At 37.1% G+C, this 27,605-nt stretch overlaps 1 protein-coding gene across 1 annotated transcript; it reads left to right on the top strand.

Moving 5' to 3' along the window:
• Positions 1–27,014, top strand: Crisp1 (cysteine rich secretory protein 1). Its single transcript, XM_021655421.1, has 7 exons — positions 1–78; positions 3,597–3,731; positions 7,556–7,646; positions 10,432–10,580; positions 16,042–16,139; positions 18,929–19,017; positions 26,887–27,014. The coding sequence occupies exons 1-7, from the start codon at positions 1–3 to the stop codon at positions 27,012–27,014; spliced, it is 768 nt and encodes a 255-aa protein (XP_021511096.1).
• Positions 27,015–27,605: the final 591 nt, after the last annotated feature.

The raw sequence follows: 27,605 nt of genomic DNA, 5'->3' as shown, positions 1-27,605 counted from the left end.
ATGGCAGTAAAAATCTTCTTGTTATGGTTTGTTGGTGCTGCTATTGCTGCTGTCCCTGTACCGTCTCTGCCTTCCAGAGTATGTGCAGATTGCATGCTACAGAACTTTATTTTATACAAGAATAACAAACAACCCTGTGATGAAATGATTTCATGTGCACTGCTCTGAGAAGGCTGTATCTGTTACTTCCTGTCTTCACTTAATAATGTTGCTAAACAAGTCCTGTTCTTATACAGCAGAAGCAAGGATGGAACCAAAGAATAGGAATAAGCCATCAAGTTTAGATGACTAGAATTGATGGGGCTCCAAGTTCAACTTTCACTTTAACCCCTTGTTTCTAAACAATCAGAAAAATAAATAAACAAAAGGATGAAGGCTACAAAAGAAAGAGAGAAAGGAAAGGAGCAATGGAGGGAGAAAAATAATGAAAGCACAGACAAGTACTTCTCTACAATTTACCCATGTGTTTTTAAGACTAACAGAAGCAAATAGACTAACAAACACGGTTATTATTGCTTTTCCTCCCAGCTAACCGTGTCCTCAATTACATTACACCATTTATGATTTTAAGAATGTTATACATAAAAATTAAATATGAAATTGAAAGGTACAACTACAGAGATGTGTGAGAGAATCAGCAATGGAATCAATATATGATTCTGGATCTGTTCGCTCATAAAAATAAAACCTTTGGTCTAATGATATACTTCAGAGTTACAACACTTCTCTTTTATGTGTATGTCCAGAGTTCAATCCCTAGGACCACAAAAAGTTGGCAATGGCAGAGATGATGATGGTGTTAATAATAATGATTACTTCAATAATCACAGAACAAAAACAACATCCTCAGTGGTATAATAGATGAACTGTCTTAACAGTTTGTGACCAGTGATCATAAACAGTTTGTGATCTTTAGCAACTAAAATAGGACAAGAAAAACAACATGCTCCTTAATATAGTTTACCTAATTGTATAATGAATTAAAATCACTCATTCTGTTATAGAGCTAGACTGTGTGTGTGTGTGTGTGTGTGTGTGTGTGTGTATCATCAGACAAAGGGATATGTTGAAAGTGGTAAAACTTCACATAATATTATTTTTGAGAAATTGCTGTCATCAACTGCTGGAGCCATGGATTGGTATGACTATGGTATCCCTTCCGCCATGATGTCCATGACCCAAAGATCTTCTAGGATGCAGATTATTGAAGGCTTATAGAAGGCTTCTTCTTTCTTTCCTCTGATTCTCTGCTTATTTTTCTCTCCTTTTGTGGAGGGACATCTCCCAACCAAAACCAGAGCTCACACCAAGTACAGTATGCATTGCTAAGTGACAACAACAAAAAAAAGCAGGTAGTTAGAAGCCCATGTTCACCTTCATGATCTGGTACTCTAGGTTACTACAAACCAATTCTGGAATAATCGTGAAAGAAAGTATCTGCCCTACCAGAGTCCAGAGCAAAATTCATAAGGACGTAAGACCCCAGGGCCTTCCAGGCACATATGTGAATATTAGATGATTGCATTAATTAGAGAAATCTGGGTGTACAAGAAAATTTGCTTTAGGACACGAGATTTTAATAAGACTAAATGAAACTGAATATCAGGAAAAAAGGGCACAATTTTACTGTTTTGTCACAGAGGTTGTAAATGTTTGAGGATGAGCAGAGAGGCAAATGTAATCTGTTTCCTTAAAATAAAGTGTTCAGAGGAGGAAGGAGTCTGTCAAAGGAGTTTGTGGATTCTTGGGAGTCTCAAAACTTTTCTTTGATGTAGATCAGAGCTGATTGCAATGAGAGAAATAAAGCAGCCTGTTGGCATAGCCCCGAGAAAGGAAGTAGTGTCTGTAGAGTTCTGGATTCCGTGGGAATGCCTTCTCTTGAACCCAGTGACCTCTGTTTTGTCACGAAAACATTCTTGATGCTGACCATTCTTAAATGTATGTCAACAGTCCTGCGGTAGCCAAGGAAGAAACATACCCTTCTCAAATTGCACAACCTATTTTTGATAATGGATAAAAGAAGTGCATGTGTTATAAATGACATATATAATAAGACAGCCTTTATGATGACTAATGCTGACATAGACTGTTTATAAATCATTTTCCTCTTACTCAGTTACAAAATAAAATTTATACTTTAAAAAAAAAAGAGTCGCACATTCTAAGATGAAATCTGAGTTTGAATTTGCCTTGAGCTTTTCAATGCATGCACTTTTAGACACTGCAGTTTTTAGATACTAACGAAAAATAAGACTGGAAGGTGAAAAGAACAGTTGGTCACACTCTCAAAATACATTATTTTTTTATTTTTTTTTTAAATTTTATTTTTTTCTTATCAGTTACATTTTATTAACTCTGTATCCCAGCCGTGTCCCGATCCCTCATTCCCTCCCAGTCCCTCCCTCCCTCCATCATCTCCACCATGCCCCTTTCCAAGTCCACTGATAGGGGGAGGGGACCTCCTCCCCATTCATCCAATCCTGTTTTATCAGTTATCTTCAGGACTGGCTGCTAAGCCCTCCTCTGTGGCCTAACAGGACTGCTCCTCCCTTGGGGGGTGGGGAGGTCAAAGAGCCAGTCATTGAGTTCCTGTTAGAAATAGTCCTTGTTCCCCTCACTATGGGAAACCAATTGGTTACTGAGCTACCACAGGCTACATCTGAGCAGAGGTTCTAGGTTATATCCATACATGGTCCTTGGTTGAATGTCAGTCTCAGAAAAGACCCTGTGCCCAGATATATTTGGTCCTTATGGAGCTCCTATCCTTTCCCCATCAAACTAACTCTCCTTCTTTCATATATTTCCCTGTACTCTGCTGAAGGTTTGGTCATGAGTCTTTGTATCTGCTTTGAAAACACTGCTAGTTAGAGTCAGATGCACTCAGTAGACTCCTGTCATATGTTCAATGCACATCTAATCTGTCTTTCTAAATGAGGATTGATCATCTTAAGTCATGAAATTTGCAGGCAAATGGTGGAATCTAGAAAAGATCATTCTGAGTGAAATATCCCAGAAGGAGAGAGACAAATATGGTATATACTCACTTATATAGACCTATAAGATATGATTAACATAATGAAATCTATACACCTAAAAAAGATAATCAAAATACATTCTTAAGTTTAGTTATTACACATGCATACACACACACACACACACACACACACACACACAAACACTTTGAGAAGTACTCAAGTGCACATGGTTCATTTGTGGAGTACACGTACTGCTTTCAGTAGCTGTATAGAGAATGAGCCAAAGCAGATAGTCAGTCAGTGAACAAGAAATGTCAAGCCATGGCCACTGTGATTCCTATTGTCCAATAACAAGAACTTTTACTTGACCCTCTGAATCAGAAATTTGAAAATCTCTAAGAATAGCATAATTTATGTAGCATAATTTATGTAGCATAATTTATTCAACACGAGAATTTAGAAATCCTTAAAACTTACATAGTAATGATTCCTGAATACTGAACATATTGACTGTTCATTATAGGTTCTAATTTCACATTGCCTGTAGATCTACAGGGAATATAGATCATGGGACTGGTGCCACTTTAAGAGAAGTGATACTAATCAATACATTTCTGGTAGCATCACAAAGTGCATAGAGCCCTCTATAAGAAGCTGGTCACTGAACTGCAAAGAGACCAACAAGAAGAAATTGTGAACACACACAATGCCTTCAGGAGAAAAGTGTCCCCACCAGCCAAGAACATGCTGAAAATGGTAAGTATAAAGAACAGCATCAGCAGTGATGTTGGGGACACTGGTGGTATTTCCTTCCTTGGAAGTTAGTCCTATGAATTGTTAGCATAGTCCTATGCTAATTATCTGGCCATCACAACAAATCTATGATGTAAAAGCAGCAGCAACTGAGTCCAAGAGGATGTAAATAACATTCCCATATATAAGATAGAGCAACAATTCTGACTCAGCTCAAAAATCACCCTTAGGTGCCTTCAGACTTGTGACATGCAATGGGAACCAAGATATCAAAACTAAGCAAATAAGCAAACATTGAAAAATCTAGGGGGGAGTTGAGGGATGGGGCTTCAATCAGAATATATAATGAATCAAATGTGAAGAAAACAATCTTAAAAAATTAAAAAAGATTTATCTTTAGTTTTATAGCCAACCACTGTTATGTAATCCATCCTATCAAAGAAAGGGATTAAAAAAAAAAGAGAGAGAGAGAGATTCCTTAGCTTTACATCCTCCATGGCTGAGAAAGCACAAGATTTGGGGCATTACAGAGGCCAAATCTGGACTATTTCTGCTAAGTAGGAAGATAAACCTTTAGCGCACATGTCTCAGAGTTCTAATGGGAATGATATTATTTTGTTATTGTTTGACTTAGTGAAAAGAGAATCTCCTTACTACACAGTGGATGCAGAAAGTTTAGTGCTTGGAGAGGAAATTGAATTGCTATGTAACTGATAAAAAACTTTCCTTACAAGCGTAATTCCACTTAGGACTTGAGATAGTTTTTAATTACAAAAGTTACAAAGAAAGGTCATGGGTATAAAATATGATAGTTCCCCTCAAATGGATCAGGGTCAATAACATTTTCAGCTACTATCCCAGACAGTAAATATAAATTGTTGAGGCCATGTGGCCTCTGAGACAATGCTCATCTGTGTCAGGGCACTATAAAAGTAGTTGCAGATGAAGTGTAAGTAAATGAGCATGCCTGTATCCCAATAAAACTTTCTATGTATCAGCAAGAAAATTTGAGTTTCATGTAAAAAAAAAATCTAGTAGTGAATTTCATTGAGGTGAGGTCTAAAAAATTTAGAGAGCACAAGAACTGGTGGTTTCATTATGAGACAAATACAGGAACCTTAGCCAGCATCCTTGCGAGGGCTCAGGACAGCGAAAGTGATGAAGTGCAGATACAATGCAGGCCATAGAGCAGTAGTTTTCAACCTGTGGATCTTAGCGTTTTGAGGGTCACATATCGGATATCCTCTATTCTAGATATTTACATGATGATTTATACCAGCAGCATAATTATGGTTATGAAGTAGCAACAGAATAATTTTGTGCTTGGGGTCACCACAAGGTGAGGAACTGTGTTAAAGAGTCATAGCATTCATAAGGTTGAGAAACACTGTCCTAGAGGTTAATCTTAATTGACAGTATCCTCTTGTAATGATGGAGAAGAAGCAACAAGAGAAAAGAAAAAAAGTAGTTTTTGAAAATTGGTCTCTGAACCACCTAAAAAATTAACAGTATTTATTATTTGATAAACAATTTTTAAAAGTATCACTTGTCATGGGTATCCATGTTTGTATTACTGTTAATAAATGTGCTTTGGCTAATCATAGTGGTTCATAGCTAAATCACAGCATTCACATAGATTTCCAGGCTGAGGCAGGAGGATCATTGTGTGCTCAAATCCAACTTAGGCTACATGGTGAGCTCCAGAAAAATTCTTACAATTTTTAAAATTAATGTAATTCTCCAGTTTAATTTTCTCTATTTTAAAGTCTTTAAAATATGATATATTTTTTTTCAAACTTCTTAACGCAAGAGGAACATACTCAGGGACCCCTATCTTAATTATCTTTAAAAATTTTTTATATCATTATTATTATAATTTATTACAATTTATTAAATTTGTATTTTGGCTGTGTCTGCCTCCCTTGTTTCATCCCAATCTCACTCTCCCTCCCTCTTCTTCTCCTATGCCCCTCCCTTAATCCACTGATAGGTGAGGTCTTCCCCCCCCCTTCCATTTGACCCTAGCCTATCAGGTCTCATCAGGACTGGTTGCATTTTCTTCCTCTGTGACCTGGCAAGGTTGCACCCCAATAATAGCCAATCTTCTTCCTGCCAGATGAACAAATAGTTGCAGCTGGGAAGGCCTCTTGATTGAGAAGTCTTATTACAGACAGAATGTAATTTTTGGTCTTCTCAGTTTCCTCAGATAGACACATGTATGAAAAAGTAATCTTTGTTTCTTGAGAAATGTGAAAACAATAACAACGTTTTGAACTTTGTAAGTCAACCAGAAGAGTAATTATATAAAGGAACCACGAGATGGCAGCAGACACACACACAACAGTTTTCTTTTCACTCCATGCTAAAGAGTAATGCCATCAATGCTAATGTTGCCAAAGTTAAGACCAGTGAACTTTGTGTGTTCTAAAAGTTTGCTCATAACACCACGCTGAAACACAAAAGCAGAGGAAACTGAGTTCAAAAAGTTGTAATTGTTCTTAAAACAAGTAAATTCTATTATAGTAGTTGACAGTGTGTCACGTAGGTTGTGAACAGATTCTGAGGCTTCTGGACAGAGGATTGTCAGGATATCACAGCTACTCCCGTCTAGTTGTGTCTAAGCTGTATATAGTGAAATGCTTCAACTCAGCACACAAACCCTTGTCCCACCCACATGGAGAACTCAGGGCACAGTTCTGAGTTGAAATTCTCATTTGTGTGATCCTTAAAAGCGTTTAAAACTCTTTTTCTCTTCTCTCACACAGTAAAATATACCATTGTCCGTTTTTAGTTCCTGTATGGAAGAGTAGGAAGAATTACAGTTAGTAACAAATTCTCGTGACACTAACTGCTCCCTCCTTTGCTTTGTTCAGCATTTAAGGCAGAGATAAGTGACGCTGCTTGAAGTCACAGATGTCATTTATTTGCTGAGTGCATATTGTGAGAGTCAGAACATCACGGCTTTACTGTGAGGATCACCACATTGAGTTTGTTGAGCAAAGCTTCTAGAATAACTTAGGTATCATCTTTACAGAAACTGGGACTCAAGGATCTAACACGACCTGCCTGGGAATTTTCTTGTTTTGCTTCCCTGTTGGTGTGATACCAGGAACATGTGGAAGAAAGGGTTTAGTTGGACTACAGTTCTAGATCATAATACATCAATGAGCAAAGGCAAGGCAAGGACTGAAGCAGAGAGCATGGGCACACACCTCTTACTGGCTTACTCTTCATGGCTTCCCTCAGACTGCTTTCTTATACCACCCCAAATCTGATCCAATCATTAATCAAGAAAATGCCCCCAAACCCATGCTCCCAGGCCAACATGATGGATGTAGTTCCTCGGGCGAGCTCCTCCCAGGTGACTCTTGCTTGTATCAAGTTGACAGAAAACTGACCAGCACAGAGGTAAAAAAAAACAAAACAAAACAAAACAAAAAAAAAAAAACCAGCAACAACAACAACAACAAAACAAAACAAAACAAAAAAACTGGCAAACTGTTGGGTTAGTTTTCTGACACTAATCTGTCTTCTTGAGAAGTCTTTACTTAAATCCTAAGGAACAAACTCTGCTCTGAATGTTATAAGCTGATTTTGAATTTGTTATTTCTTGAGAAACTAAAGTGGGTTACACATTTATCTCCTTTATGTTTGTGCTAGAATGCTTAGGGAAAATGTAATTACATAAAAATTCAGCTTCCAAAAGAAAAGGTGTTACAAGTCCTGTAGGTTTATTTATTTATTTTTTTAAACAACATTAAGCAAGTATCTTAGGTTGAGAATGCTAATTTCATGGTGTTCCTGGATTTTCTTTCCTTGCCTTGTAGAGTTGGAGTCTAGCTGCTGCAGAAAATGCTAGGATCTTGGCGAGGTATTGTGACAAGGCAGAGAGTGACCCGCTTGAGAGGAGACTTGACAGTATGTGTGTCTTTATTACTCAACTTCTCTGAAGCAGTTTTTCTAACGTGAATGAAATGCCTAAAAAGAAAAATCACTTTAAAGGGAAGTGTATTTTTTATCTTTTATAATTTTAATTTTTATTTATTCATTTTACATCCTGGTTGTAGTCCCCTCCCTCCTTTCTTCCTGGTCCCAACCTTTATCCCTGCTTCCCTATCCCCCCTCCCCTACTGCTCAGAGAAGGAAAGTCCCCTTTACCTACCCATCCCAGCATATCAAGTAGCATCAGGACTGAGTGCATCCTCTTCCACTGTGAGTAGCCTCACTATGGGAAAGGGATTGAAAAGCAGACAACAGAGTACTTGTCAGGGTCAGCCCCCATTCCCCTTTCTAGGGTACCAATATGAAGATGGAGCTGCTCATTGGCTACATCTGTGTAGGGGGCCTAGGTCCAGTCCACGTATGGTCCTTAGTCTCCAAAGGTTTTCCTAGGCCCTGGTTAGTTGGCTCTGTTGGTCTCTATGGAGATCCTGTTTCTTCTGGGTCCTTCTATCCTTCCTCCCATTCATCTACCATGCTCTACCCAATGGTTGTGGTTCTCTGCATCTGTTTCCATCAGCTCTGGTTGGAGCCACTCAGAGGACAGCTACGCTAGGCTCTTGTCTGAAAGCATAGCAGAGTATCATTAATCATGTCAGAGGTTGGCTGTGTCCCATGGGGTGATTCTCAGGTTGGACCAGGCATTGTTTGGACCTTCACTCAGTCTCTGCTCTATTTGCTCTATCATTATCCCTGCATATTTTGTAGGCAGGGTAATTTTTGTGTTGAAGCTGTTGTGAGTGGGTTGGTGTTACCCTTCCTCCACTAGGAGTTGTGTCTAATTTGAGGGTTGCCTCTTCAGTCTCCAGGACCACTGTTACTGGGAGGGAGCCTTTGCTGCAGTCACTCTCACATCTTCCTAGGAGCCTACCCTGTTGTATGCCAGAGGAGGTCTATTTTTATTTCATGGCTTCAGAAAGCACAGTGCATGGCTTTTAGCTTGAGTGATTCAGGACTGAACTGAGGCCAAATAATATGATGGAGGTTAAAATGGAGGAGGCTGCTCACCCCAATTAGAAACAAACAAACAAACAAGCATAGGATACAGAGCTGTGGAAAGTAAGTGAAAGCAGGTGTGCAAAGAGCTACTCTTGACATGAGTACCTTTAAAGACCCAACTCTGTTAGGTAGGCCATATTTCTCAAAGCTTCTACAACTCTACTCAACCTTTGGTATCCAGAGAACAAGCCTTCAAGCCTTCAAGAAATGAGTGTAGTGTATTTTAGATACAAACTACCATTAAACAAAATTTAAATGAATCAATTACATCTCAAAAAATCACGGATACAAAAAACTTGACAATAGTAAGTTAAAAGGTTCGATCTACATTGACCCTTACCTACACTTGATGGTAGACTGTAGCCTGATATTGTTTTTAATTTTTGAAATGTGGGTTTTCTTTGTTTGTGGGTCTAAGTTGTGATCAACAGGAGAGAAGAACCATGACGAGCATTATTAAAGGACTGAGTTTGTCTAGTTACCTAGGAGGCTTCCAATCAAAGTTATCTCAGGTCTCCACAATATCAGAATGGGAATTTCCTTGGCTTTGGGGCACTAGCTAAGGACTAAATTATATGTAACTGTAGGACTATCCTGATAATCAATTTTGAATGCTCAAAGGTAGGCTTGGTTTTGCCATATGACCTAAATAATTACTACCCGATTTATAGTGCATCCTACAAAATTAGGTAACAGTTTATAAAGGCCTTCTTCCAAACTAATTTTTTTTTTTCAATGCAATTTATTCAGGAACCTTGAACAATCCTCGGACCCCGGGGAAAGCCAGCCCACAGCTTAAATAGCCTCTGGGTGGCCAACCCAGGCGTGCCACTGGGGCAATGCAGATAGGTCCACATACATGGAAGCAAGCCAGATCCTCAGCCTTAGCCAAATGTGGAATTGTTCATGACAGAGAGCACTCACCATCGGGAAGGTGGAAGGCGGAAACCAGCTCCATCTTTAAGGCATAGCATTCCGCAGCTCTCTACAGTTCCCCCTTTTTGTTTTAGACGCATCAGGCAAGAGTAGAGGTCTGATCTCTGATATTAGAAATAAATTGGGACTTTGTACAGATGTTCATTTAGGTGTCATCCACCCAAAGAGCATCAGACCCGTCCGATACCTTTTTCTCAGAGGCGGGACCTGGGGCATCAACCCGCATGCAATCAGACATGCTCTTCTAATTTTTAAAAATAAAAATGCAACTTTATGTCGACAGATTATTGGAACTCTTATGCCAAGGTATTAATTAGTGCATTAGCAATGGGGGATCTTTGTATTATAGAGAAATACAGATTATTCCTCAGTACCATAACCTACCTGAAGCATGTATGAAGAATGGATCCAACATCTTTTGAGAATGTGTACACTCTTTACAACCGCTTTCAATTCCAGAGTTCAGTTATAGCTTCCAAGTGCTCATAGAGTCTTTCACCGTCATTCTTTATCTGACAGAGATTAAAATATCTGTAGTCATCATTTCAAAGCCTTTTCATCATCTGCCAATGTCAATTTCTCATCAGACTTGAGCAGCACATGCTTGTCCAACAAAAAGGAAGATTTTCAACAGATAATCAAATGAGTTTATTTCCTGTTATAAAATTATGCCTAGGTGATCATTAAAATATTTATGAGACAAAATGAGGAAAACCTTTGTATTTTATTTTTTAAAGAAATTTTATACAGTCACTTTGCTTCATTTCAGATACATTTTGTGGAGAAAATATGCATTTGGAATATTACCCCTTCTCTTGGTCAAAGGTAATTGAAAGCTGGTACAATGAGTCCAAACATTTCAAATATGGAGAATGGCCTTCAACAGATGATGACTTTGAGACTGAACACTATACTCAGGTAATCTGTATCCTTCTAGATATAAACAAGACTGGGTATATATGTCTGTAAAATATAAGTACTAGTTCTCCCCTCAGGACAAAGGAAAATGACCCATGAAATCCCAACAACCCCAGTCCTGGAATGGGACCAGTACAATGACAACACTTGACCTGCAAGGGCCAATGGGGGAAATTTCCTGTGGTCCCACCTCTTAGCTTTTTTTTTTAATTTTTCTGGAGCTGTGATATGGAATCTTACTAAAATATTGGGTAAATTTATCTAACAGCTAACTATGTTGAATGTTTTTCTTGTATCTACTGGAGAGTCAAACTTCTTGCAAAGTACAACTATCTTATGGTTAAAAAGTTCAGCACCTGATACGGTGGGGGAACAATATCAATTTTCAAACCATACCAGATCTTCTTTAATTTCTTTCAGTTAACGTGCTGATAATCTCACCTTGAACTATTTAAGGCTCCTTGCTAAACATTCTAAGTAGTTCAGTATTACTATACCTTTTAAACAGAACAATTTTCTTAATTAATTTTAGTATTCATTCCTTATTAGTGCTAGAGAAAGCTAAAGAGTGATTAATAGAAATATAAAAAGTGTTCACAGCAGAATCAAAGTGATGAGGTATGAGTAAAACCAGTTAGCCATTATAAAATTTACATTCATTTTAAATCAGGAAGCAATCAGTGGAGAACAGTAGACAAGAGATTGACTTGATGTGATTAAGAATAATGACGTGGACTCAATGGCCTGCTCTTTGACCTCCCCCCCAACACCCGAGGGAAAATCAGCCCTGCTAGGCCACAAAGGAGGACTTTGCAGGAAGATACCTGATAAGCTAGGGTCAGATGAAAGGAGAAGAGGTCATCTCTTATTAATGGACTTGGAAAGGGGTAGGGAGAAGATGAGGGAGGGAGGGTGAGATTGGGAAGGAATGAAGGAGCAAGATACTGCTGGAATACAAAGTTAATAAATTGTACCTAATATTAAAACAATAAAACTTTAATTAAAAAAGAATTTAAATGTTTGTGAAACTGGGAACATTAAAACAGACTAATACAAAATATCATGAGCACATATCATAAGAACTGATTTTCCACTGAATTGGACAACTATAAAAGAAATAAGTGAAACAATTCAATTCTCATTATCCACAAAAATAAATATGTGCTGTGGTGCATTGAATGAGCTGTCTCCATATTCTTGCACACATGAGTATGTTGTCCCTTGTTTTGGTATATTTTGCAGAGGTTTAGGAGGTATAGCCTTGCTGGAGGAAGTATGTCACTGCATACAGGCTTTGATAGTTTAAAGACCTATGCGTTTCCCAGTCAGCTTTTTCTGCTTTCTGCATGAGATTAGAGATGTGGGCCCTCAGTCTCCGCTCCAGTCATCATGTCTGCTGTTGGATGTCTTGTTTCCCCACTCTGATGAACTCTTATCATTCTGGAACCATAAGTTTCCTTGATCATGATGTTTTTTCATAGCAATAGAATAGTAACTGATACACAGATTGCCACCAGAATTGTGAGATATTGCTATTACAGACCTGCACATGTGTTACTTTTTTAAAGAATGTAAAAGGCATTTAATTGAAGATGCTTTCCATGTATAAATTAAATTCTAACTTCTGTCTGTTTTTTTTTTAAACAATTATCTCTGTTGTTCTTCTCAGAAATACAGGGCAATGTATGTACTGTTATGTTTCTATATTCCTTATATATTTTAATAAAATAACCACAAGGAGTCTAAGGAACTTGAGACTGTGATAAATTAGAGGTAAAATAAATAATCATGATCTAATCTTTATTTTTATTTCTATGTGAACAAATTAATGGAAAAAAGAATGTACCTGCTGAAATATTATCCCTTGATAAGATAAAAGAATAAGAATAGAATATTCACCCTTTCAAATGCTTTCTATTTTGTAGAGCTATGAGAATAATTTTTTAAAGTGATGTGTTGCATAAGATCATTTCAAATTACATTTTGATATGTTGATATTTTAAACAAAGCATGCTTTCAAATCATCATTTTATATTATACCCAAATAATAATTATAAAAATATAATGACACAAAAAAAGAATTTTAAATGATCATTTGCCTACCATATAAAGTCTTAAGTTAATTTTGAAGAAAAAAACTTAAATCTCTAAGTGTAAAGTAGCAAAATGTATACTGGAAGAAAGACTATTTAAATATTTAAAGTGGAAAACATTAGGAAATAGGTATTAGCCACAAAGCAGAAGCCTCAGAAGCATTTATTGATGAGTCTCATAACTTATACAGTAAAGTAAATCCTAGTTTAATTGATGTTAAAAGTTCCTAAATACATAACACAAAATGATCAGTCATGGATGTACGTACAGAATTATTAAATAAGCATCAGTTAATAATATTTTCTTTCTACATTAATAATGAACATAAATAGAACATAAATATACCAAGAATGCAAGATGCCTTAATACTTAAAAATTTAATTATGTGAATTCTGATGCCAGAGGATAGAAGACATTGACAGAATGAGAACCTAAGAAAGTAAAACCCAAATCATTATATGTTAACCCCAGCCTTATAACGCAATCATACCAAACAACTCTATCCCTTTCTTCAATCATAAAGACCTCAGCTCCTTCTGTCTTGTGCAGCAATTTTTCCATCAACTTCAATGCTCCTTTTCTCATTTGCCAAAAGCATTCACTTCCATGGCATACCAAACAAATTTATGAAAAATGAATTCTGTTTGCTAAGGTCAAGGGAAGTGTAGGGAAAACACACACACACACACAGGCACACACACACATATTTAAGAATAAACAATTAAGAGGCCATATTTTTTTAAAAAAAGTGGGAAAAGTGTATAAGAGGGCTAGGAGAAAGAATAGGAAAGTCAGAGATGCTGTCATTATATTATAATCTCAAAAGCTAAAGAAATAATTTAAAAAATATTTTGTACTTGCTTCCATTTTATGAGGAAAAGCACTATCATTATTGTAGAACTATGTGAATATATATAGTAATATGATCACAGAACTATTTCATAAAATAAACATTTTTTCACATTATTTATGTTTTTCCTTGGATATGGGCTGAATGAATAAATGGATGAATTACACCCACTTACTAGTAATCAATATAAGTGCAAATATGATAAAATAGATATTCTAACCTATTTTTCTTGTAATTTTTCTAAGTATATGTTCTATAACATTCTGAGTTCAACAAAATTTCATAAGGCAAATATACATTTGTGAGAAAGAATGAAAAGAGAAACTTGCAAACATTGGGTTCCACCAGCCTATGTCTGCACAGTGGGTGGAGCCAAAGATCTTGAGAAAACACATCTTTATTTGCCATGGATAACTAAATGTTGCATGCTGTGCAGGGAGACTGAAGACTGACACCCAAGGAAAACTTCCCTCTGTGAAGAGAAAGTATTACTTTACAATAACAGCCACAACAAACCACTATGGCCACCAACAGCAAAAAGTAAAGAAACTTGAGTAAAGAGTCCAGTGCTGGCTGAGGGAAATCCTAGCCAGGATCCTACAGAGGTCACAGAAGATAATGAGCCCTACTGAATTTGCCCTCACCTCCTCTTCCAATTTCTTATATTTTTAATAATTTTAATATTTAACCCTCACTATACATGTACATGTACAGAGTACTGTTATTATACCCATCTTACAGATGAGAAACTGAAGTTCTAACCAAGAGATTGCTAAACAACAACAACAACAACACACACACACACACAAAACAAACAAAAACATCACCCATCTTAGAAGTTCAGAGATAGAATTTAAACTTGACTCACTTGCATTGAAAGCCATTTGAATGCTTGACCAGTAAGAAAACATCTTTCAGCCAGGCATGGTGATGCATACCTGTAATCCTAGCACTCAGGGAGACAGAGGCAAGAGTATCTCTGTGAATTTGAAGCTAGCCTGTTCTACAGAGCGAGTCCAGGACAGACAAGGCTGTTAGTATATGGCAGCCTGCTTCTGAGTTGCCTAGCAACCTATGATGCCATCGTTTGTAACCCTCCAGGTAGCCACACCTGCAGTCTTCTTTACGATTCTCCTTAAAAAGTTTTCATTATGAGTCTTAGAATCTGCTTTGAAACACTGCTAGGTAGAGTCTTTCAGATGCCTTCTGCGGTAGACTCCTGTCATACGTCCAATGCACATCCCATTTGTCTTTCTAACTTTGGCAGAGTGCAGGGAATCATAGGAAAGAAGGGGAGTTAGTATGACGTGGAAAGGATAGGAGCTCCCAAACGACCAAATATATCAGGGCACAGGGGTCTTTTTTGAGACTGACACTCCACCAAGGGTATAACCTAGAACCTCTGCTCGGATGTAGCCCGTGGTAGCTCAGTAACCAATTGGTTTCCCATAGTAAGGGGAACAGGGACTATTTCTGATAGGAACTCAGTGGCAGGTTCTTTGACCTCCCTATCCCCCAAGAAAGAAGCAGCCCTGCTAGGCCACAGAGGAGGATTTTGCAACCAGTCCTGAAGATACCTGATAAAACAGGGTCGGATGAAAGGGGAGGAGGTCCTCCCCAATCAGTGGACTTGGAAAGGGGCTGGGAGGAGATGAGGGAGGAAGGGTGGGATTGGGAGGGAATAAGGGAGCAGGATACAGCTGGGATACAGAGTTAATAAAATGTAACTAATAATAAAAAAATAAAATTAAATTTAAAAAAGGTTCAACCCTCCAGTTTGTCTCTCTCTCGCTGTCTTGCCCTCTCCCCTTTCTCTCAGGGCATCCCTTCTTTTCCCCCATCATGTCTCATTCTCTCCTTCTCTCTCTCTTCATCTCCATCTAATAAACCTCTTTCATATAAAATCTGCTATGGGCGTCATCAATTTCATTGGTCCTAACAAAGGATAACCAGAGAAACACTGTCTCAAAAAATAAACAATTAAAATTATCCAACACTTTTTGCTTTTTGTTTTGAGTCTTAAACAATCTTTATCATGTTAGCTTAGCTTCTTCACCACATAGGTTTGATGTGGAGAGAATGAGCAGAGTGGATGGCACTGCTCCTGGTTTTTGGTGGGAATGAATATAACAGGTTCCAGTAAGATGGCCTAAACACCTGAGTTTTTCATATGTCTGCCTTCTGGGTAAGTCATGCTGAATGCAAACTAAAGACTTTTTTAAGATTAATTTTTATGTATGTGTGTTTCTGTGTCTGTGTGTATGTGCTCAAGTGTGCCCACAAGAGTAATAAAGAAGGCCTTGGATATCCTGAGTCTGGATTTAGAGATGGTTGTGGGCAGTCCAGGTAGATGTTGGAATCAAAATCATATCCTCTAAAAAAAGCAGCCATTTCTTGTAACTGCTGATACATTGCTCAACCCCTGCAAGCTTCCATTGAATCAAAATAATGTGGATGATGTTGTAGTCATTTAGGGAGCATGCAAAACTGTAATAATGCCATTTCTTATCATTACAGATGGTCTGGGCCTCTTCCTACCTAATTGGTTGTGAAGTTGCATCATGTCGCAGACAAAATGCAGCTACATATCTCTATGTGTGTCACTATTGTCACGAGTATGTAATGTCAATTTATTATTCCTTCTAAATGCATTATCCTCCTAAAAATTGTCTAATGTTTCAAGTATTATAAGTGAATGTTGTTTTTCTCCAGGTAAGTCATTAGTAAAATGTCATTATGCACCCTGAACCCTTCATTTTTTATCTTGTTTTTACTAAATAAGTCAATAAGAGATATAAGCATTCAGAAAATTTATAGGTGATCTTACAATTGTGTCATTCAGTGGAAAGTATTATCACACAGGGAAGTGAATTTGAACTGAATTTGATTGCAGCATCGATTAAAAACTGTTCAAGTAAGTGCTGTTTTTTTTGTGCTCAGCTTTCTAGTTCCAGTGTTGACTTATGCATTTCTTTTAGAAATGAAATCCATGTGCCACTGGAGAGATGGCTTAGCGATTAAGAGAACTTGTTGCTCTTGCAAAGGACAAGAATTATTTCCAGGACCCAAAAACAATAGTCTCAGGATTGCCATAACTCTAGGTTCAGGAGATTCTATGACACCCCCCAGCCTCCACTGACACCTACACACATGTGTACATACATACACACATACATACATACACACAAATACATACATACATAACTTACATATATACATTACATACATACAAGCATTATATATATATACACACACACAGTACAAACACAAAAATAAAATGACTCATTTTTTTAGAATAAATAACAATTATGTATTCTAAATGCTGTCATCCCAGGTACTAGTAACAAATTCTAGGCAGAGAATGGCAGAGAAGCTCTTAAAGAAATGTTCAACGTCCTTAGTCATCAGGGAAATGCAAATTAAAACAATCCTGAGATTTCAATTTGCACCTATCAGAATGGCTAAGATTAATAACTCAAGTGACAACACATGCTGGAGAGGATGTCGAGAAAGGGGAACCCTCCTCCGCTGCTGGTGGGAATGTAAACTTATACAACCACTTTGGAAATCCATCTGGTGCTTTCTCAAACAATTGGGAATAATGCTTCCTCAAGATCCAGCTATACCACTGCTAGGTATATATCAAAAAGACGTGCAAGTATACAACAAAGACATTTGCACAACCATGTTTGCAGCAGCTTTGTTTTAATAGCCAGAAGCTGGAAACAGCCCACATGAACCTCAGTTGAGGAATGGATACAGAAATTGTGATACATCTACCCAATGGAATATTACTCAATGATAAAAAACAAGGAAATCATGAAATTTGCAGGTAAATGGTGGGAACTGGAAAAGATCATCCTGAGTGAGCTATCCCAGAAGCAGAAAGACACACATGATATATACGCACTCATAAGTGGATACTAGACATATAATATAGGATAAACATACTAAAATCTGTACACGTAAGAAAACTAATCAGGAAGGAGGACTCTGGCTAAGATGCTCAATCCCCATTCAGAAAGGCAAAGAGGATGGACAGTGGAGGAGGGAGAAAACAGGGAACAGGACAGGAGCCTACCACAGAGGGCCTCTAAAAGGCTCTACTTTACAGGGTATCGAGGCAGATGCTGAGACTTATAGCCAAACTTTGGGCAGAGTGCTGGGAATTTTATGAAAGAAATGGGAGATAGTAAGACCTGGAGAGGACAGGAGCTCTAAAAGTCAGACAGCGACAGACCCTAAAAGTCTGGGCACAGGGGTCTTTTCTGAAACTGATACTCCAGCCAAGGACCACTCATGGAGATGGCCTGGAACCCCTGCACAGAGGTGGACTACGACAATTCAGTATCCAAGTGGCCTCCATAGTAATGGGGACAGGGACTGTCTCTGACATGAACTGATTGACCTACTTTTTGATCACCTTCCCCTGAAGGGTGGGGGGGAGCAGCCTTACTCAGGCCACAGAAGAGGACAATGCAGCCACTCCTGATGAGACCTGATAGACTAGGGTCAGAGGGAAGAGGAGGAGGACCTCCCTTTTCAGTGGACTTGGAGACGGACATGGGCAGGGAAGAGGAAAGGTGGGATTGGGAGGGGAAGAGGGATCGAGGTTCAGGGGGGAAACAAAGTGAATAAACTGTAATTAATAAAAATAAAATAATTTTAAAAATTTTGTAAAAAATGGACCATATATAGATTTTAAATAGGGCTTACTGAACTGTGGCATATTCATAGATTATAAAGTATTTCTAGAACATGTTTAAGTGAACACCTGTATTCACTGTGCCTTCCTGTAACTTTAAATGTGGTAATACTTAAGAAGTGAATGTTATTTAAATAACTTTTAGATGTTGACAGGCAAATATTCTTCGCATTTTCTGAAATTTCAAATATTTTACATCGATGGATTTTCTTCTGTGCTCTTCCCCACACCCAATACTTTATTTAGTCTTATCCCTGCTTATGTGCTTTTGTGTTTTATATAGTGTATGTTCATCATTGCTGTAAAAGGAGATTAAAATGACCCAATGCAAATGAATTTTGACCAACACTTTCTTAAGATCTATGAAGATTAAATAAATAAACAAATAAATATTATACTAAAGCCCCATGCTCTGGACTTAACAGTACAAATGTTCTGAGTCCTGTTAATACAGGAATGTTAAGAGATAGGGCACAATGACTACAAGCCCTTCAACAGAATTGTTAGTGGTGGAATGCAAAAACAATATTTATATCAATAAATCTGGGTCATATATCCAATACAAATATTAGCTCTGTTTGTTCACAAATCTGCCTAAACAATATACCTTTTGAATTGGCTGTTGACAGTGAACATAAGTGAATAAATATTTTCCAGTGATAGTTTTTTATTATACCTTTACTTCTTTTCTGTTTAAAGGGGAAATTATCCTGACATGCTAAATAAGCCTTATAAGGAAGGCTCACCATGTGAAGATTGTCCAGATCACTGTGAAGATGGACTGTGCAGTGAGTGGCTTTTTTTTGTTTAATTTGGGTTGCTTGAAGTTAGCATATTGATATGAGGACCACATATCATTTACTTTTAGCATTAATCTACATTCTATATTTCTACAATTTTCATCTCAATATTACTTCCAAGATATTTCTAAATCATTTCTCCTTCCCTCTCCGTCATTCCCAGGGTAAGCAAATTCTTTGACTTTACTACTGGAAGGGGGATTAGAATATCTAGGTATGAAAACTCAATTTTCCATCCAAAGTTTAAAAGTATGAATTAAAGCCAACCTAGGTAAAATCTTAACATAAGTGTGTTGTGGTTAAATTAAAGGTATGGGCTAATAGTGTTTATTATTAGCATTATAATTATTATGGCAGATAACCTAACCTGCTATTACATTCAATAAAAGACACAGACACCTGATAGATTTTAGAATAGCCTTATTTTACCTGGGGCATGGCAGATAGTACCTCCTAAGTTATCTTTATCTTTCAAGCTCCATGCCATCTGCTTTAATAATTTCCACCTAGGCTACTTCCCATCCATAATTCCATAAATACATTTTTATTCTCTTGTCTGGGCTACTTTCCTCCATCTATGAGCTCCTCTCCACTCTAATTCAGTATGGTCCCCTGCATCTTTCCTCTTCCTATACCTCTCTCTTTCTCTCAAGTTCCTCCTCTCTTCAAAGCCTTCAAACTTTGGCCATACCTACCCCATTCAGCCCTGCCCAGGTTTAGGCCTTTTAATCAGCAAATCAGGAATAAGCGAGGAACATTCCTTTCATCACATGGTCACAGGAGCTAGTTCAACATCATTATAACAGTACGCATGGCATGCCAGAGCAGTAACCAGTTCTCAAGGAAATGAAATCAGCCTTTGAAAACATAATTTTACCCTCCTCCAATGTATGTGTGATTGCTGTTCCTAGACAGTTCCTGGGATACTTTATTGCTGACCACAAGTTATGCACACTCCTTTCAGATTGCTAGTCTCTCCAAAATACCTGCTGCCCTACAACCCTCAATTTGCCTGAATACATATTAGTGTGGAATTTTTGTAAAGTGAACATCATTTCTTCTATATAAGATCAAGAACTCTCTGATAGAGGGTTCCATAAAAGTTTACTCTTCAATGCTTAAGTAAATTCTGACTTTTGCCTAAAAACACATAAAAGTTGCATCTGTGGGAGTTAAGGTCATATTCTGACAGGTGAATATGTGTTTTTGTGTTCAGGGTAATCATATCTGCTTTAATTTTTTTCAAACATTTGTCATTTTGGAGCACTGTTCAAAATCTCATCTTTTAAAAGTAGCAGTATGTTATTATTATATATAAACACTAATTACATAATTGCCATCCTCACTTCTAACTGGTTCTTAGAACCCATTGATCAATGTGTCCCTCCACCCTAAAGGTGATAGCCTCTTTTGAGGGGTATTATTGTTGAATTATGTGTGAACATAAATATGTAATTACAACATGCTAAGACCTTTTTTTTTGTGTGTGTGCTTGTTTTTGAGGTTGATCACTCTGCATTGGACAATCAGTAATGGTTCTCATCTCTGGGAGAGGCTAATTTTCTTTCTCAGAGTAGTCATTAGCTCTTTGTCTTGGGGTGGACCCCTGAAATGACATTTTATAAATGGTAATTCAATAGCACAGATTTATTCTAAATTTATTCTTGTATTTGTGTTTCACCTACAATGGTTTATCATTTTCACAATAAAGATATGACTACCTTGAGTGAATTAACTCCAGTGTGATTTTTTAGTGTATTATTAATATTAATTTCTGTTTCAGATTTTTGCTAGTGCATACACCAGTGTTCCAGATTGTAAATGCTGCTTTGATATACTGCAACCATTCTGAACTAAATTATGTTTTCTTAATTTTGGCAGAATATCTGTCCTTTTCTATGTATGTAACCATGTCATTTGCAGACAATGATAATTCAGCTACCCATTTTTCAATTTAGAAAAGCCATTAATTTAATTATATTTTCTCACTACTCCAGCTAGGATTTCTGCCACTGTGTTGAATAAAAGTCATGACAGTGAGCATACTTCTGTTGCTTCAAATCTTAGATCAAAATTATGACATTCAGCATGATGTCAGCTACTGGCTCATTAGAAGTGGCTTTGTTATAAGAAAGGGTTACTTCTTTCTATCTATGATTCACTCAGTGTTTCCATCATGAGAGAAAACTGGACAAAGATGCCACAAACACAAGATAGAGAGACGGCAGCCATTCTTACAATCAGTGCTGGGAAAGTTGGATGCTCACATGTAAAATAATGAAGTTAGATCCACATCTAACATCCTGCACAAAACAACCCCAAATAGGTCAAAAACATTGATGTGAACCTTGAAACACTGAAATTGCTAAGAGAAAGCATACATAGTACATAAACTCCAAGAGATAGCTGTGGGGAAGGACTTTGAGCCTTGGTTTTCATTCATTTACAAATTAAGATCAACAGTTGACAAATGAAACCTCATAGAACTAACTAATTTCTATGCAGCAAATGATACAATAGAATGATTTCAATCATTATGGGATCATCACAGATACCTCACAAAATCAATCCAATAAAAAGGAAGCTAAGAAACTGAGAGAGAATTTGTTTGTCATTTGTACATCTGATAGAGAATAAATACTCAGAATACACAAAGAACACAAGAAACAAGAGCATAGAAAACAAATGACTCAATTAAAAATAGACTATAGAGCTCAACAGAGAATTCTCAAAATTAGAAAAAAAAGTGGGCAAGAAATATCTTTTGAGTATTTAAACATCCTTAGAAATTAAGAAAATCCTAAATAAGAGGTACACTGTGATTTTATCTGACCACATTTGGAACTTTTAAGATGAAGAATATAAGTAGTAACACTTAATGGAGGAGGGGGCAATGGGAAATCTCATTGTTGGTAGAAATGGAAAGTAGTGTAGTCAATGTGGAAATCAATGTGGAGAAGTCTCAAAAACTTAAAGTAGGTTTACCTTGACATCCAGTTATACCACAAAGCATGTGCTTAAAGGAGTTGACATTCTTCTCCACATATACTTACTCAGCAGTGGTCATTGCGACTGTGTTCACAGTAACGAGGAAATGAGCACAGCATGAATGGACTTCAACAGATGAATGGGTAATGAAACTATGACATCTATACACAGAGTGGAACTGTGTTCTTCTGGAAAAACATGAAATAAAAAAACTCTTCAGGGAAATAGATGAAACTGGAAAATAATGTATTGAGTGACAGAACCCAGGATTAGAAAACAAATGCCACATGTTCTTTCCTAGGGTCTTGGCTCCAAATTTTTGGATGTTAATATATAACTGGGAGTAACTTTCAGCAAGTAGGAAAGTAATATTAAACACTTTTGTGGAGCTGGGAGTTCTAGAAGAGGGAATAATAGTACACAGGTACTCTAAAATGCAACATGGGAAAAATAGGAAGGAGGCTACAACTGGGGATAAAAGCAGAAGGGAAGGGAGAAGGAGGAATGAGGGATATGTAACACTAAGCATATTCAGAAATACCATTAGGAACTTATATATCATTTAAAAATATATATGTAGTTTTAAAATGTTATTCAACATGGGATTATAATGTTTCCCCCAAAGTTCCTCTCCAAATCATAGACCATCTAACAAAACCCTAGTGCCAGGCAGGAGAACCCTCCCTTCCAATTGCTGGTCAGGTGAATATAAGAGAATATGAGACTCCTTGAACAATAAAGGCCGTCGCCACTGCCCTTGGTTGCCAGCCAGAACTTGCAGGTAAGATCCTGTCTCTGAAGACAGTACAGAGGTGGAATACAGGACTCAGAGGACTCAAGCTTGAACTGACCTGGAAGCCTCCTGCCTGTGGACCACCTCTCATACCTTGGGAAAGTGTCATGTAAGCTGCCAAGAGACAAAGGAAATCAATAGTTCCCCTGTGGTGCTGTAAATCCTGCAAACTATAACAAAGACCAGTGTGACAAGATATCCCCAAGCATTGAAGTAGACAACAGCTATCTGGTGGGACTAAGGATCCTCTAAGTAGGAATAAATTCATGCATAATATTGTAAAAGTGCCAACTCCCATAGATTTTGAAGCCACAGGCCCTAAAAGAGAACCTATTACTGTTACTTTCCTAACCCAGAATAATTTCTAACTGGATTTTAAACATGAATCTTCCTTTTGAAATATAAGTTTAGCTCTCCCTCCCCATGTAAGAAGTCTCTTTTTTGCAAGAAATGAAGATTACTACAGAAACTCATAACTGATCAAAATGCAGAGACTAACTTTGGGTGAGCAACTCCATTTGATACAACTACAGCACACTCCTTACAACCAGAACTAAGAAAACATTACAGAGGAGGAAGCCATGAAACTGTAAGAGCCATGGAGCAGGACATGTGCTCTGAGATCTTCAAGGGAAGCTACACACCCATGGGATACCAACAATAAGGTCACCTAAACACATTGTCAACACCAGCTGACATTCATGTCAATATGGATGTCAAAATCTGACATCCTAGATAAAGAGCAACAGGCAATTACTGATTGCCTAAAAATGAAAAATCAGATTTCTTCATGGAATGAGCTCCTCGACAGGTCATCCAAGCATTGACACAGATATAATATTTAAATAAGAGATCATTAGGGGTCTTTTCTGAGACTGATACTCCAATCAAGGACCATTCATGGATATAACCTAGAACCCCTTCTCAGCTGTACCCCTTGGCAGATCAGTATCCAAGTGTGTACCATAGTAAGGGTAACAGAGACTGTCTCTGACATGAACTCAGTGGCTGGCTCTTTGACTGCCACTCTAGGAAGTAGGAGTAGCCTTGCCAGGACACAGAGGAGGACAATGCAGCCAGTTCGGATGGGATCTGGTAAGCTAGGGTCAGATGAAAAGAGAGGAGGACCTCACCTATCCATAGACTTGGAGAGGGGCATAGGAGGAGTTGAGGGAGGAAAGGTAGGATAGGAAGGGGAGAAGGGAAGGGGTTACAGGTGGGATACAAAGTGAATAAACTGTAATTAATATAAGATATAAAAATTTAAAAAAGAGATCATCAGTTAAAGGAACAAACTTTGGGATTAGATGAGGAAGAGTGAAAATGATGTAAATACAGTACTCATGAATGAAATTCTAAATACTTAAATTTTAAATTTAAAAATTTTAAATTAAATTTTAAATTCTAAATACTTAAGTTTTGACTTAAACTATTATACAATGTAATTCATACCAAATTATAAAACTAATACTAGTAAAGAGATTTTTCTATTACTTTATCATCCATTGGTTATTTATAACTAAGTTGTATAATTTCCATGATTTCCAAAGCATTTTTTTGGTTTCTTATTTCTAGTTTTATTGAATAGTTCCAATATTTTAAAATTGTTATGACATGAATGGTAGCTTATCATATGATTTATGCTTGAGGGTTTTCCATATGCTGATAAAAAGATTGTGTGCTATGTACTTGTTCCTTGGAATATTCTATAGATTTTGTTAAGTTTGTTTAGTCTACTTCATAAATTGACTCTTCTGTTTCTTGATTTTCTTTATGGACAAAAAGGTCTTTTGATGAATGTGGGCTGCTAAAGTCCTCTAGCATTACTTCCTGGAAACTTACTAACATTTGGTTTATATATTTAGAAGCTTTTATGCATATGTACTTAAATTTTCAATTATTTCACTCTCTTAATGTTTATCATTATGTACTGACCTTTTTTTATTTTACTGGATTTAACATTACTCTTGATTTTTTCTGATTATTGATACGCCATATCTTAATCCATCTTCATACTTTCTACGTATCCTCAGAGATTTTTTGCAAGCAACATATATTTGTCTTATTTTTTGTCAATCATTTACTACATCTTTTAAATGGAAAATGAAATCAATTCTTACATTCAAAGTCATAAATGATAGATATAGCATTTCTTTCTCATTCCATTGGTTTTTCACAAATAATTTATATAATTTCTATACTTCCATGATTTCTACATATTTCCATAATTCCATAATCTTATAGCATTTGAAATATTTTTGTTATTATGAAGCTCATTTTCTCAACCATGTTCATAGCATCTTTATTCATACTAGCCAGGATCTGGAAACAACCCAGATGTCTTTCAACTTAGAAATAATGGATACAGATATTGTAGCACATTTACACAAAGGAATACTACTCAGAAATTAAAAACAAGGAAACCTTGAAATTTGCAGGCAAATGGTGGGAACTAGAAAAGATCATCCTGAGTGAAGTATCCCAGAAGCAGAAAGACACATATGCTTTATGCTCACTTATAAGTGGATATTAGACATATAATAGAGGATAAACATATTAAAATATGTATACATAAAGAAACTAAGCAAGAAGGAGGATTCTGGGTAAGATGATCAGTCCTTATTCAGAAAGGCCAATGGGATGGACATTGGAAGAGGAAGAAAACAGGGAACAGGACAGGAACCTACCACAGAGGGCCTCTGAAAGACTCTACAGAGCAGGGTATCAAAGCAGATGCTGAGACTCGTAGCCAAACTTTGGGCAGAGTGCAGGAAGTCTTCTGAAAGAAAGGAAAGATGAAAGACCTGGAGGGGACAGGAGCTCCACAAGAAGAGCCACAGAGCCAAAAAATCTGGGCACAGGGTCTTTTCTGAAACTGATACTCCAACCAAGGACCATGTATGGAGATAACCTAGAACCCCTGCACAGATGTAGCCCATAGCATCTTAGTATCCAAGTATATCCTAGTAAGGTGAACAGGTACTTTCTCTGACATGGACTTGGTGGCTGGCTCTTTGATCACCTCCCCCCAGCGGGGAGCAGCCTTACCAGGCCACAGAGGAAGACAATGCAGCCAGTCCTGATAAGACCTGATAGGATAGGGAAAGATGGAAGGGGAGGACTACTGCCCTTATCAGTGGACTTGGGGAGGGGCAAATGAGAAGAAGAGAGAGAGAGGGTGGGATTAGTAGGAGATGAAAAAGGAAGCTACAGCTGGGATACAAAGTGAACAAATTGTAATTATTTAAAAAAATAGTGAATGACATCATTTTGTACATCAGAGGGCTGGTGGAGAAAGATTATGACAACTTGGCTAACAAAGGACTGGAGGCTCAATTCATGAGCAGTGATACAAAGGTTGGCTGGGCTTTTTCTGTTTCTGAATTTCTCTGTTTTGAGTTCCATAAAGGGTTTCAAGTCTGCAACCTGGAATTAATTCTCTTTCTTTCTCACAAGCAGAAAGATTTCTCTTTATGCTGTATTTCTTTATGTTGAGTAAGTAGTTATGATGCCAGTTCTTTCACTAATTTGAAATTATTTTCCTATTATACAATAAAAACAATTACTGAGAACTCTCAGCTGATTAATGTATTGTGAGGATGGTTTCATTCTCCATTGGACGTGACATGTCCTTGGAGAGACTTGATTGGATGGCTTCTTTTGCTTCCTCTTAAGATTACCTCTGTCCTTCAATAATACATTTAATACAAATTTTTAAAAAGGCTGAAACTTTAATGCATTAAAGTATGTTTTATTGTTATGACATTATCATTCTCAAAATAACAGAAGAATTGAAAAGATTATTCATCTCCAGTCTGTTGAGGTATAGTGTCAACAATTAAAAAACTGAGATTGAATAAATTTTCTTTATATCATGAAAATAATTTTGTCTTTTACCTCAGAAGGATCTGATTCAGTGCATCAATTATTTTACATTCAGACCTATCAGCTTACATTAATCAAATTAATCCTGTATCATATAGAATGTTTATCTTTTTCTCTTAGGAAGATAATGTCTTTTTCAATGGTTGTGTCTGTTTTAAGCACAATGTTATGTACTGTTATATTTTTTTCAGCTAACCCTTGCCTTTATTATGATGAATACAACAACTGTGACAAACAAATTAGACTTACTGGATGCTCACATCCATCAGTTCTGCAATTCTGCAAGGCTTCTTGTCTGTGTAAAACTGAAATAAAATAACTGGCTATTGTTGACTACTGTGCTGTGAAGATAAAGGATGACTTCTGGATCACTTATTTCACCTTAATGTAGTGTAAGATCGCCTGCTGATTTTACTTGTTATTTTTTATATATATATAGTATGCTCAAGAACCTAAGTTTTAATCACTATTTATAAATATCAATATAGTTTCATCAAGATGATGTTCTTCATTTCCTGATCTATCCTGTAATAACACAGTTTTAAGCTTCCTTGTTTTAATGAAAAGACAAATAAAATGCTCGCCTCAAATTTGATACATGTGGTTTGTGGTGTGAAGGTCAATATAACCCAAATAAAGACTGAGTCCTTTATCTGTGACTTGTGGTAAAGTGGAGTCCTATAGTTGACCCCTTTTTCCTAATGTCCTCGTTTCCCCCATGATCATGATATTTTTTCTGTTTCACTTTTCCATTTTCATTCTATTTTAAATCAATCATTGAAAGTATTCACTAAACAAAGAAGAGTCAGGCCTCAACTTAAAGTGTAGATACTGCCCAACTAAGAGTGCTTTAAATGCCTTACTGATTTTTTTTTTTTTTTTTTGTCTCCTCATGCATGTTTTTGAAGAG

Source organism: Meriones unguiculatus, chromosome 16 (assembly GCF_030254825.1).
Source record: "Meriones unguiculatus strain TT.TT164.6M chromosome 16, Bangor_MerUng_6.1, whole genome shotgun sequence".
NCBI classification, from domain to species: Eukaryota; Metazoa; Chordata; class Mammalia; order Rodentia; family Muridae; genus Meriones; species Meriones unguiculatus.
Note: the sequence above shows the minus strand (reverse complement) of the source record. Positions and strands in the feature narration are given on the sequence as shown.

Excerpts from the sequence above, each read along its gene's own strand:
- Crisp1 (XM_021655421.1), top strand. The coding sequence starts at position 1 with ATGGCAGTAAAAATCTTCTTGTTATGGTTTGTTGGTGCTGCTATTGCT. Across the intron at positions 3,732-7,555 it reads CCAAGAACATGCTGAAAATG|AGTTGGAGTCTAGCTGCTGC; the intron begins GTAAGTATAAAG and ends CTTGCCTTGTAG. Across the intron at positions 19,018-26,886 it reads CTGTGAAGATGGACTGTGCA|CTAACCCTTGCCTTTATTAT; the intron begins GTGAGTGGCTTT and ends TATTTTTTTCAG.